Source organism: Chionomys nivalis, chromosome 21 (assembly GCF_950005125.1).
Source record: "Chionomys nivalis chromosome 21, mChiNiv1.1, whole genome shotgun sequence".
NCBI lineage: Eukaryota > Metazoa > Chordata > Mammalia > Rodentia > Cricetidae > Chionomys > Chionomys nivalis.
Window position 1 is genome coordinate 19684091 of NC_080106.1, and position 13628 is coordinate 19697718.

The following is a 13628-nucleotide window of genomic DNA, read 5'->3' on the forward strand; positions in this document are numbered from 1 at the left end:
CATATGCTGATGAGTTTGTTTTCTAAGTGAACCACACCTCCAAAGAATTGCTTTATTAGGTACAATTGGAGAGGCAGAAATCCTCTCCATAATTTAGGTAACCGCATTCCAGGCCTCAGTGGGAAGTGGGCATCATCCCGAACAGATGAGGAGCTGTGGTGAGCTGGGAGGCTTTCCTTCTGCACAGGGAAGATAGGACAGTACCAGGGCCTTCTGCTGAGCCTGGGCTCTGATGTGGCCCGGAAGATTGGATAAGTGAACTGGGTTGGAACACATAGTAAAAGATGGGGAGGAAGAGGAGGAGGAGGAGGCACAGAAAGAAGAGGAGTGGGAGTGAGCCTCGGCCTTGGCCTTAGTGACATCCGAAGGCCTTTTTAATCTAATTAGTGACACCTTACTAGTAGCATGAAAGACCATCTCTCAAAGTTACTCCCAGGGTTTGAAAAAAAGCTCCATGGTGTAGTGAAACTGAACTAAGGCTCTTCTATCTGAGAGCTACAGAATAAACTCCCACATGTGCTGTTGGAATCATGTTCTTTATCTATTTTTCTGTCCTCTAATTTTCTTCTAAGTTCTTTCTAGTTCTCCTTTGTTTCAATTCTCTGCTCCAAGTCTCCCTTGCTTCTCTGTTCACCTAGCTTAAATACGTTTTTTAAAGGAGGCTTGAGGCAACAAAAAAATGTTACAAGAGTTACATCTTATTGGTCATAGCACATTCCTTCAGTAATTGGTAAGGATGGAGCCATTTACCATGGCAACACAAGGTTTCAAGGTTCCAGGTATAAGACTGTGACCAGAGGCTGGGGCACAGTGCCCAGGTAAGACAAACCACAGCAAGATCTGCACAAAGAATTAGGTCTTATCAGCCAGACTTGGCAAGCAAAGAATTGGCATAATTTTTAGATTGCTTTGTGTTAATAACCTTGGTTAGACATCTGCAACTCTGACCTTGTGCGTATCTGTAAAGTTTTTAACTTTTGATCCATTTACAGAAACATTCAGTCTAATTTGAACTTGCTCCAAGGTTAAAATGAGCTAACTGTGTATAGTTTGAGTAAAAGGAACAGCACTTGTGGGACAATAGATGTAGTTATGAAACATATCCTAGTATATTTTCTATACATCAAAATTATACAGCTTAGTGAGAAGTCATCTTCCTGACCATCCCAGATATATGTGCCCATAACATTGAGACGCAATCATGAGATAACACATACACATCACATGAGCTTACACACTACAGTGCAGGTATTGGGAAGACACCATAGCTGTTTTTGCATGTGTAAAATTACAGACAGGACAACAGTTTCCAGAGTCGGTGGTCCCACAGGTCTTGCCTGGATGGGATTCTCCTTCATCAGAGACGCACTCCTCTGGTGGGTTGACATCTGGACACTAGTTGTCCCCTGCTGCAACTCCCACAGCCTCTGACAAAACCTGAACTTGTGGGCTTCTGTATACAGGTGCAGCCACCTAATTTCCCTGAGCCCCTTTACTCAGGATGTGAGTGGCAGCAGAGCTCAGCAACAGGGCCAGTACTGGGATGTGTTAAGCAAGGGGCTGAGGAGCCAGCATTGTCAGGGATAGGGTCATTGTTTTCCAGGACCCCACATAGCTCACCCTAGTCCCAGCTCTGCTCTCTGGTTGTCTGGGAGCAGATCCTCATTCATTCCTGTCTAGGCCTGGCCATGTGGTCCAGGCACTGTCTCTGGTACCCTGTTAGAAACAAGTCCCGGGGCAGCTCACATTCAACATTCAGCCAGGGATGAGGAGGAAAATGGTATAGGGGATCTCAGGGGTCAGTGTTTGCTCAGAAGGGAAATCCTGGATCCAGGCTGAGATGGGGTGAGGCTGTGGAGATTTTTAAAAGACAAGTACAAGAAAGCTCAGGCTTTCCTTCTAGATCTTTTCAGTATAGGACATGAAAATGAGAGCCCAGGGGCCAACAATCTTCAGTTTGCAATACGTCCTTGCCTTGGTAGGTTTGCACCCTGCATCAAGCCATACAGCGCTTTCACGTCCCAGATGGAGTCTGTCCCAGCAACCTCAGTTACCGCCAGCTCGCCAGCAGCCCCACCCATGGTAGAGTCTACTGAGATGGACTTTAGTGATTCTATCAAGTAAGTAGGCAAGGCCAGTGTGGTTCTTTCCTCTCACCGAACTTACATTCTCAACATCCATCCCTCCCTTGTCCATGCAGACACATTGTAGTCAACAGTTAGATGGGTAGATTCTGTGTTAGACCCACCACTGACTCTCTGGGTTAGAGAGCTGGGAACCATCCCTACTGTCCAGTGGCATACAGAGTTCTGAATCCTGGGGGACTAAGTCCTTCCTTCCCATTGCTCCTCCACAGAGCAAGGCTCTGCCTAGAGGATGGGACTCAGGGTAGAAAGCAGAAAATAACATCACTATCCATCTATCAAACGCTGTGTCCTCACAACAAACGCTCTAAGTCGTTATGAAATTCAGCTAGATATGGTGGCACATGCCTGCCATGTCAATATTCATGAGCCTGAGGCAGAAGGATTATGAGTTTGAGGCCAGCCTGGGCTACATAGTGAAACCCAGGCTCAAAAACAAAATTTTTTTAAAAAATTGTGAACTTGAACATTGAGGACTGAGGGCTTGTCCAAACTGTCTGAAGAATTGCCCATGCTTCCCAGGATGCTTTTTTAAAAAAAATAGGACATGAACCTGATGCTCTAGGAAAGGGTGTCCTCTTGGAAACTGAGCAGTGTAAAGGCTCACTCTACAGCTGAGCACTGCCATCTGAGCTCTTGGAGAAAGTGTCCCTCAGTGATACTCTAGACTCACTCTGGGATATGGCAAAGAGAGAGAGGAAGGTGGGGGATACAGCTGGACTGATGGCGATGGCTGCCAAGTGAGTGATTCTCTCATTTCCTCCAACCCCCAGGACTATCCTTATGGATGATGAAGCTGGACCTGAAGAAATCAAAAAGCGCGCAGCCTCCACCGTGATCTCAGAGGTATGGTTCCTTTACTCCTGGGCAGGGCTAGCAAGGAAAAGGTTCTTCCCGAAGCAGAGAAGAGATGGGGCAGCGTGCCATGCACAACACTGGGATGGAGCTGGCATGGGGCTGGGTAGCTTTGTCCAGGTCACCTCTTCCCCAGAGTGAACACCTCAGTGAGCACCTGGGATACCTTGAGACACAGTTTCTGAAAGTGAAAAATTGGCATCTCCAGGCTCTTCCCCCTCTCTGCCACAGGACTGCCAATGGAAAAGTACCTTTCTCAGGAGCACTGTAGCATCTGCAAAGGCGAGCTGAGAGCCAGCTGCAGGCCAGGGAAGTAGCTCAGTGCTTAAAGTGCCAATTGTACAAGCATGAGGCCCTGAGTCAGATCTCCAGTGCCCACGTAAAAGCCAGTCTCTGTGCCACACATCGGTAATCCCAGCACTGGGGTGATGGGTTTGGAGACAGGCCTAGAGTCTAGCTGAATTGGTGGTGAGCTACAGATTCAGTGAGAGACCCTATCTCAATAAAATAAGGTGGAGAATGATCAAGATGTAAACATTGACATCTTGCCTCCACATACATGTACACACATATGTACTGGCACCTGCTCTCACATGTGAACACAATAAACATATACATGTACATAAACACTCCCATATACAACATGCCCACAATCCACATACATACATTTAGAATCCATACCCTTCAATACTTCCTCAAGAATGACAGATGAAGAAATCCATTGGAGACACAAAGTTCTCCACTAGAAAGATATTTTTATTACACCTTGGAAATAGCAGAAAAAAATGAAAAAGAAAGCAAAATGAATTACTTTGCTAAGACACAGTCATGGCAAAGAATATACATGAGCAGAGATTTTCATATGTACAGGCAGTGGAGCAAACTGATATAACCTCTATGACAAGAAACTTGGAAGGTGTTTCAATATTTAAAACACATTTTTCCTCTTTTAAATTATTCTCCAGATATGCTCCTGTGTTTATATGCAGATATAACTAGACTTGTACATCACAGCTTTGTTTAAAAAACAAGAACATTTTGGAAAGAACAATTCTTCCAACAGTAGAGTAACTGAATAAGCCAAATTGCATCTGCACAAGGCAGTGCAATGGAATGTAATTCTATTATAAAAAACCAACAGATTCTCTACTATAAACTCGAAAGTATTAAATACAAAAGTGCTAGGTGAAAACTGGCAACCACTAAAGTGTGTGCATAGTGTGCAACCATTTAAGTCAAGACAAAACTATATAAAAACAAAAACTAATAGTTTTTTTTTTAGTTTTTTATATATGTGATTTTTGCCTGCATGTGTGTATGTGCCACATGTTGTACATGCAGTGCCCACAGAGACCAGTAGAGGGCATAAGATCCCCTAATATTGGACAGATGGTTATGTGCTGTCAGGTGGTTGCTGGGAATAGAATCCAGATCCCTGCAAGAGCAGCCATTATTTTACCCACTGAGCCATCTCTTCAGCCCCAACAACTAACACTTACTGAATATTTAATAAACTTTGCATAGTTGTAAATATTTTTTTACATTGTCTCTGTTGGTAGGGACCATTATCCTTTCCTACTTCAGTGAGAGGATACATGCATGTGTCAAGCAGTCTAGCCTGGAGACTTGGCAGTCTATGTTTCTGAAATGGTGAAATAGATATATTTGCATACGTATAGAATATCTAAGAAGTACAAGCATCATGAAGGCAGGGGTTTTCTTTTTCCTGTTCTGGTCACCATTTTATCCCCAGAACCTAGAACTGGTTCATAGTATATCTTCCATAAGTTCTAGTCAATTAAAACCTGAAGAGGTGGCTTGGCAGTTAGGAGCATTTGCTTCTCGTCCAGAGTGCATTCCCAGTGCCCACATCAGGAGTGCCACAGCCACCTGAAACTCCAGCTTCACAGCATCTGGTATCATCTCTGCCCTCCATGGGCACCTCCACTTCTGTACTTACCCATTCTCAAATGCATGCATAAATACATCAAAATATTTTTAAATAATTTTTTATTTTTTTTATTTTTTTACTTGAAAAGGAAATATTTATTTTTTTGTTCTTTTTTTGTTTGTTTATTTATTTATTTATTAAATATTTCTGCCTCCTCCCCACCACCACCTCCCATTTCCCTCTCCCTCCCCCAATCAAGTCCCCCTCCCTGGTCAGCCCAAAAAGCAATCAGGGTTCCCTGCCCTGTGGGAAGTCCAAGGACCACCCAGCTCCATCCCGGTCTAGTAAGGTGAGCATCCAAACTGCCTAGGCTCCCACAAAGCCAGTACGTGCAATAGGATCAAAAACCCATTGCCATTGTTCTTGAGTTCTCGGTAGTCCTCATTGTCCGCTATGTTCAGCGAGTCTGGTTTTATCCCATGCTTTTTCAGACCCAGTCCAGCTGGCCTTGGTGAGTTCCTGATAGATCATCCCCATTGTCTCAGTGTGTGGGTGCACCCCTCGCAGTCCTGAGTTCCTTGCTCGTGCTCTCTCTCCTTCTGCTCCTGATTTGGACCTTGAGATTTCAGTCTGGTGCTCCAATGTGGGTCTCTGTCTCTGTCTCCTTTCATCGCCTGATGAAGTTTAATATTCAGGAGGATGCCTATATGTTTTTCTTTGGGTTCACCTTCTTATTTAGCTTCTCTAGGATCACGAATTATAGGCTCAATGTCCTTTATTTATGGCTAGAAACCAAATATGAGTGAGTACATCCCATGTTCCTCTTTTTGGGTCTGGCTTACCTCATTCAGGATAGTGTTTTCTATTTCCGTCCATTTGCATGCAAAATTCAAGAAGTCATTGTTTTTTACTGCTGAGTAGTACTCTAATATGTATATATTCCATACTTTCTTCATCCATTCTTCCATTGAAGGGCATCTAGGTTGTTTCCAGGTTCTGGCTATTACAAACAATGCTGCTATGAACATAGTTGAGCATATACTTTTGTTGTATGATAAGGCATCTCTTGGGTATATTCCCAAGAGTTGTATTGCTGGGCCAGAGGTAGGTTGATCCCGAATTTCCTGAGAAACCGCCACACTGCTTTCCAAAGTGGTTGCACAAGTTTGCATTCCCACCAGCAATGGATGAGTGTACCCCTTTCTCCACAACCTCTCCAGCAAAGGCAATCATTGGTGTTTTTTATTTTAGCCATTCTGACAGGTGTAAGATGGTATCTTAAAGTTGTCTTGATTTACATTTCCCTGATCGCTAAGGAAGTTAAGCATGACCTTAAGTGTCTTTTGGCCATTTGAACTTCTTCTGTTGAGAATTCTCTGTTCAGCTCAGTGCCCCATTTTATAATTGGGTTGATTAGCCTTTTACGGTCTAGTTTCTTGAGTTCTTTATATATTTTGGAGATCAGACCTTTGTCAGTTGCGGGGTTGGTGAAGATCTTCTCAAATGCATGCATAAATACATCAAAATATTTTTAAATAATTTTTTAAAAATTAGTCAAAAGAAGAAAATAATCAGGTGGAACCTATAAAACCCAACCAGTGGTTACCTAAGAGACAACTGAAGAGTAAGGAATATTGGTGGAAGTATTATTTTCTTAGCTATATACCTTTTTTAATATTTTAAATTTGTATCATGAATATGTATCAACTACTTTTAATATTCTGAGTGATGCTCTTGAAGACAATTCCATCACATGGGATATAGACAGACACATATAACACAGGACAGAGATACATACATACATATGTACTATATATAACCTATTAATTGCCTTTTCTTTCCTTAAATTTTTCCATGCTTTTTAATGTCACATATTTGTCTTCTGAATGTTCACTAATTTCCATCCTCAGAGATGCTTGTCATCAAGAATTCATTTAGTACAGAAAAATCAAAGCAAAGCTCCTCTGAATCCCTTCATTCATAAGAAAACTACTAGTGAACTGCTTGGCGTCTCCCAGATACTGCTTTGCATATGCAAACCTCAGAATGAGTCTGCACCCACTCCTGCCTTCAGGCTGTGACTCACAGGAGGCTATGCAATTTCACATGAATGAATCCACCTTATCTCTCATTCCTGGTCGACAAATACACATTGTGTCGTCCTCCCTGGGTAGAGAGGTACCATGCATGCTTTACTTAAAGCGTGCTGTTGCTGGTGGGCAGACAGCTTGCTTTCAGAGCTCCCCTGTTAAAATAACTCTGCTGTGTACATACATATATGTACATTTTGAGCATTGTCCAATTATCGTCATAGGAAAAAATGTCCAGTTTTTTAAAAGGTATTTTCACTTACATATACTTGTGTTGGGGTATATATGCACATGCGTGCAGTGCCCATGGTGGCCAGAAGAGAGAGCCAGATCTCTTGAGCTGGAGTTTCAGGTTCCTCTGAGCCACTCAACATGGGTGCTGGGATTCCAAACTGAGGTCCTCTGGTGCTTGCTCTTAGCCACTGGGCCATCTCTCCATCCCCTGCGTCCCAGTCCTGTCATCATATCTGCTTTATTTCCTCTCTCACAGGGATGGAGAGGTGTGCACTATGACAGTCTGCACGCACTTGCTAGCTTTTCCTCCCTTTGTCGTTTCCAGGCAATAAAATACTGCTCCGCAGAAACAGAAAGAAGCCAGAGCCAGGCGGACTACCCAGAATCCCTGTGGATCTTTGAGCAGGAGGAGATGCTTTCCATCGGGATAGAAGAAGTAAGTGGTCTCCCGGGGTCTAAACACCTGCTTTATATTAGAGCCGAGCATCTACCCAGAGTGTTTCCACTGTTACCTTCATACATGTCCAAGAGTTCAGTTAAAAGTTGGATCAACCGTCTGAGCTCTTAAGGTCCAAATGAGGAGCAGAAGGAGGGAGAACATGAGCAAGGAAATCAGGACCACGAGGCGTGCACCCACCCACTGTGACAGTGGAACTGATCTATTGGGAGCTCTCCAAGGCCAGCTGGACTGGGACTGAATAAGCATGGGTTGAAACTGGACTCTCTGAACAAGGCGGACAATGAAGGCTGATGAGAAGCCAAGGACAATGGCACTAGGTTTCGATCCTAATACATGAACTGGCTTTGTGGGAGCGTAGCCTGTTTGGATGCTCACCTTCCCTGGACCTAGATAGAAGTGGGAGGACCTTGGTCTTCCTGTAGAGCAGGGAATTTGGACTGCTCTTCAATATCGAGAGGGAGGGGGAGTGGACTAGGGGGAGGAGAAGTGGAGTGGGGATAGGGGGAGGGGAGCGGGGGGGAGGGGGCAATATGTGGGAGGAGGGGGAGGGAAATGGGAAACGGGGAGCAGTTGGAAATTTTAAGTAAAAAAGAATAATAAAAAAAAAAAAGTCCGGAATGAGTCCTCTCACTGACAAAACTTAACTCATCTGCTGCAGACCCGTCACCATGACCGCTGTTCCCATGTGGGGTGACTTTCTCTACAGGTGTTTGACATTTTGCCCCTCTACGGAGTTCTTCGGCCATACAGCAGCCATCAGATATCATTTACCTTCTATGGGCACTGTGACATCATTGCAAAGGCCAAAGCTCTGTGTGAAGTGGAAGGAGGGCCCACCTATGAGATAGTCCTGAAGGGAGAGGCCTCCCTGGTCAGCTACTCCTTTGACACCAAGGACATTAACTACGGACTACAGGTACTGCAGACAGCAGGTGGGGATTTTCTGGGTTTGCCCTAAACATTGCTTGTAGCCCTTACCCTTTGAATCTCTCTTGAATCATCACGCATCAGTAATCATCTCCCCTGCCCCGGTCCCCCTGTTTGCAACCATTTTCCCTTGTGTTTCTCACTGTCTCCTCAAGTTAAACATCAGAAGATGCTCATTTTTCCATCCAGAAGCTGCCGTGGTCCTTCTCTTTCTCTTGTTAGCACTATTTTCCCGCACCCCTCCATTTACAATGCCCAAGGCTCTTTGCTGCGCTTTCCCACACACCCCACATACGTGCAGTATTTCCAAGTGACCCCACCTACGTCCCACTCGGTCGCACTAATCACACTACAGGACTTCATCGAGCCATGCCTAGATTTTTGTTTCGATGTTTTGGGGTTTGATTTCTAGAGGCAGGGTCTCATGCAACCAGGCTTACCTCAAACTCACTGTACAGCCAAGGGATGACCTCAATTCCTGATCCTCCCACCTCCGCCTCCCAAGTACCAGGATTACACACATCCCAGTGGCGTCAGGAGCTGTGGGGTATCACACAGTTTACCCTTTTGTCCAATCAGCCCTACCTGCAAGATGTTTGTTGCAATGAGTCACTGGTCTGGCTCAAGGCCTCTGACATACCATTGTCACTGGACCCTCACCAAAACTCCTCTCAGATATCCTACTGTTGTGTTGCCCCGAGTTATGGAGATGTCATTCCACAGGGCCAGACCATCATGCACTCCCGCAGGCCATAGATGGGGCAGACAATAGGGTGGGCCAAACAACCGGCCAGTATCTGATGGAGTGTCTATGGGGCACATGTGCTGATCCCCTTTGTCAGGGCGAGAGCAGAAGCCCCAGGCAGGTAACAGTCCTTCTTCCTGTTCTCTCTCCAGTTGTTTGACCATGTCACAGAGCGGGAAATCACACTGAAAAACATTGGGAAAGTTGGCTTTGAGTTCAAGGTTCTGACTAACTACCGGTCTTCGCCAAAGAATCTTCTCCCGGGAGTACCACTTATCCTGCCTCTGTCGGTGAGTCTGAACTGAGAGGGCTCACACCAGACAGACAAGCCAGGGGAGCACTACTGCCAGTGCCGCAGGTGTGGCTTTTTTAGTTAGAACTTAGAATTTGGAGTCAACTATGATGGTGCACACGTATAATCCCAGCATTCAGGAGGGCAAAGCAGGAGGACCAGGTGTTTGATGGAGGCCAGTCTTGACTACTTAGCAAGTTTGAGGCCAACATTGGTTATATGAACCTCGTCAATAGATGGATTGATGGATAGACTGATAGAAAGATAGACTTAGGGACACTCTTCATTAAAAAAAAAAAAAACATTTATCAAGTCCTACATTACCCATTTCCAGGTACCATGGATGCATGATGATCCAATTAGATACAACCTATGGATTTTCCCCATGATAATCATTGATTTTAGTTGGATGTGGTACACCTTTCAAATCCCAGTTCTCTGGAGGCATAGGAAGGAGGCCCTTACATTTAAGGCCACCCTGTATGATGAGATACTATTTCAATGGTGGGGAAAGTGTTTCCCACCAGGACATCAAATGTCTTTGCAGTTCCTCGGGGCTTCTCCCATACGAGCTGTACCAAAGCAGCTTTTCCTCTGCATGTATGAAGACACCCACAGCCTTGAAACAGTCACTCTGACTTTTGAAGCAAGGGGAAGTGGCTCCTGATGATACTGTATTGATCTCACAGTTTCTAAAACCTTTGTTGAATTTTTCTCCTCCTGAAGATGACACATGATTTTTATAAAAAAGCTAGAAAATATTTTTTAAACTATATAATTAATTTATAGTTATTCATAGTCTTTTGGAGGCTTTATTTTTATTTATGTGGGTGAGTGCCCAAGGAGGCCAGAGAGGGTCGTCAGAGCCCTCCAACTGCAGTCGCTGGCGGTTAGGAGGCACCTGACTCGAGTCCTCCAACAGCAAAGTGCTTCTTAGCCGCTGTGCCATCTTATCATCCAGAGACGAGGAATGCTGTTCTCCCTGACATGTCGTTCATACCCACGTCCATCGCCAACTCCTGTGGCCTTTGACCTGTGTACCCGTATGTTAACTCCATGCTATTGTCATGGCTGTGGCTAAATCAACTCCCTTCATTTTCTCCTGATAAGCCTTAACTGCGCTTCTGAATTGGCATCTGTGATTCCTTTTCCTAACTTCACAAGTCTAAGGCTGACCTTTGTTTATTAAAGAACAGTGGGAAAGGCAAGGCTGTTTATTCCTTGAATATATCCATTAGCCTCACCTCATAAGTTTTCGGAAGATGACAGTTTTAAAGAGGAAGAAATCAGGCTGGAGAGATGGCTCAGTGGTTAAGAGCACTTGTTGTCGTACCTTTGTTATCAAGTGATAATTGGTTCATAAACTCCTTCTTTGTGCTTCGGCCAGCTTGGGTGTAAAAAGTGAACATTTCTTTCCTTTCTGTCATCTGGGATGGTTTGCCAACTGATTGCTTTCTGAGAGGCTGGGCAAACTTGTTCAAATGCCACATTGCCTTCTTCTCCAGGAAGATTCCTTAGGCTCAGCAATAAGTCATTCTCACAACTATGATTTATTATAGCAGAAGGGCACAAAGCGAAATCAGCAAAGGAATGAAACCCAAAGACAAAAGGTCAGAAGCGAGGCACACCTGAGAGGATGCCCGCCAGGGAGCCCCACGGGACACTAAGTCCCTGCCTTAGCTATTCTTTTCATTTCTGTGGCAAAATACCAGGTCAAAAAAAAAAAAAAGCAATGAATTGGGAGGGGAGAAGAAAAGGAGGGCTAGTGGGGGGAAGGAAGGGCAGAGGAAGGAAGGAAAGGCTTATTTGAGAAGGATGTGGGGCAGCTGCAGATTGTCCGCATTGCAGCAGGAGCCCGAGGTGCTGGCGACAGTGTCCGCAGTCAGGAAGCATCAGGAGAGCTGGATGCCACTTGTTAAGCATGCTTCCTCATTTTTGTTCTCTCTGGACCCCAGCCCATGAGACAGCGCTACCCACATTTCGGGTGTGTCTAACCTCAGTTAAGTCATTCTGAAAACACCTTCACAGACACACAGATGGATGTTTCCATGGTGATCCTAAAGCCAGTCAAGTTGACAACAAAGCTTAATTATCACAGTCCCCCAGTAATAAACCGTGGCAACAGCTTGAGAGCTGCCAGGGACTCACTGGAGATGCTTGTCACCTGGGGGCTTCTGCCTGTCACATAGCAAAATTCCCTCAGAAATCAAGCAAGGAGGTGACATAAACTGTACTATTTGCACAGATGCGGCAAGGTAAGGAATGGCAAGAAAATGGCAAGAACCTTCCAGAACTTTGGCTCCCAGATGCCAATCAAGGGTCAGCCTTGCAAGAGGCCTTTCTGGGGTCCAGGGCCTTGAAGGTTCTGTGACAACCCCTTTTTACCTAGGGCTTCTCTTTCTGTCTGAATGGGATTTTCTCTGCCTGTTTTCCTTTCTCAATATGCCAGCTGTCCTATTATGAAGCCAAGTTCTTAGCATGCAAACAAATATTTGCAGAATGCATAATTGCCCATGCATATTCAGCGTATAGCAATGGAGAGACATCTGCCCAGCAGTACTGCATGAGAACCGTTCTTATTGGGAAAGCGCATTGCTAAGCTTTGGAGAGAGAAGCTAAGACTGCCCTCCTCCCAGAACAGTGAGCACAGGAAAAATGGCTCTGCGGGGAAATGAAGAATTGTGTGGACTGCCCAGGGGAGGAGTGAGGAGAAGGGAGCAAGATGGTGTGAAGATAAACCCTACCGACACAAGCATGGCACCCTTAGCAGCTGGACTGTGCAGTGCACACACACCACATGTGTGTGATCTCACACAGTGATTCATGAGGGTGAGGGTTTTGTGAAATTCAGGAGTGAGCATCAAAAACATAGCATATAAGGAAGCCTGAGAGTGGAGAGAGAGAGAGCAATGGCTTCTCATAGGAATGGTGACAGGCAAGTGTCACTCTCAGTTTGGGGATTTGAGATAATTTTATTGACTTCGCTAAGGTTAGTGTATCTCCAGCACAGGTGCATTAAATAAATTATAGCTCAACATATGTCAATATGTTAATATGTCAATATGTCACTGTTTTATGATTATTTATGCTGTGGCTTATTTTTTCTTACCCTCATTCATTACCTTCGGAGAATATGTATTACTCCTAAGATATTAAAAAGTGGGCAAGGGAGGCTAAAAGAGGCAGGCATGGTGGTGCACACCTGTGATCCCAGCTCTGGGAAAGTGGAGACGGGCAGATCCCTAGGGCTCCCTGGAAGCCATCTTAGTTATGATGAATTCCATGCAAATGAGAAACTGCATCAAAAGCCAACATCTTGCTCTGAGGAATGACACCCAAGGTTGTCCTCCTCCTTACACACACATGCACACGCACACGCGCTCAAAGAAAATTCAAAAACTATGAAGATACAAATCATACTCAATCATAGATACTTCCTTAACTAGAATTTGGCCAGTATTACTTTTCCAGTTGAGGTTCCAAAAGAACTTTGTTTTTTTGCAAGCTTTATTTAAAACTTGCATAGTTGTGGCTAGGTAGGCACAGTGGTTAAGAGCATTGACTGCTCTTCCAGAGGACCTAGTTTCAAGGGCCAGCATCAACATGGCAGCTCACAACCATCTGTAACTCTATTCCAAGGAATCTAATGCTCTCTTCTGACCTCTACAGGCCTCAGACATCCATATGGTCCACAGAACCATCGTGTACATAAAATAGAATGATTTAAGTGGTACAATTAGATGTAATCCATGACAGCTTGCCTTTTTTGCCCAGCATTATGATTTTTAAGAACCCCCATATTGTCATCATAGCTATAGTTCACTCATTTTCACTGCAGAATAGTATTTCTTTCCTAGTCATATTGAAATTTCCCGTCTTCCACTGAAACCACATTTAATTATAGAAGGTGAGTTAGCCAGAAGTTTCTCATTAGAAACAATTCTACCATGAATTTCCCCATACATATCTTCTGACCCAAAGGTAAATAGA

The 13628-nt window shown here is 44.5% G+C and overlaps 1 protein-coding gene across 1 annotated transcript in view; it reads left to right on the forward strand.

Moving 5' to 3' along the window:
- Positions 1-13628, forward strand: part of Hydin (HYDIN axonemal central pair apparatus protein) — a 310664-nt gene that overhangs the window by 181017 nt on the left and 116019 nt on the right. Inside the window, exons 25-29 of the mRNA XM_057753452.1 lie at positions 2002-2120; positions 2918-2990; positions 7540-7650; positions 8381-8590; positions 9499-9636. Coding sequence (XP_057609435.1) covers positions 2002-2120; positions 2918-2990; positions 7540-7650; positions 8381-8590; positions 9499-9636 — 651 coding nt within the window. The remainder of the gene's footprint in view (positions 1-2001; positions 2121-2917; positions 2991-7539; positions 7651-8380; positions 8591-9498; positions 9637-13628) is intronic.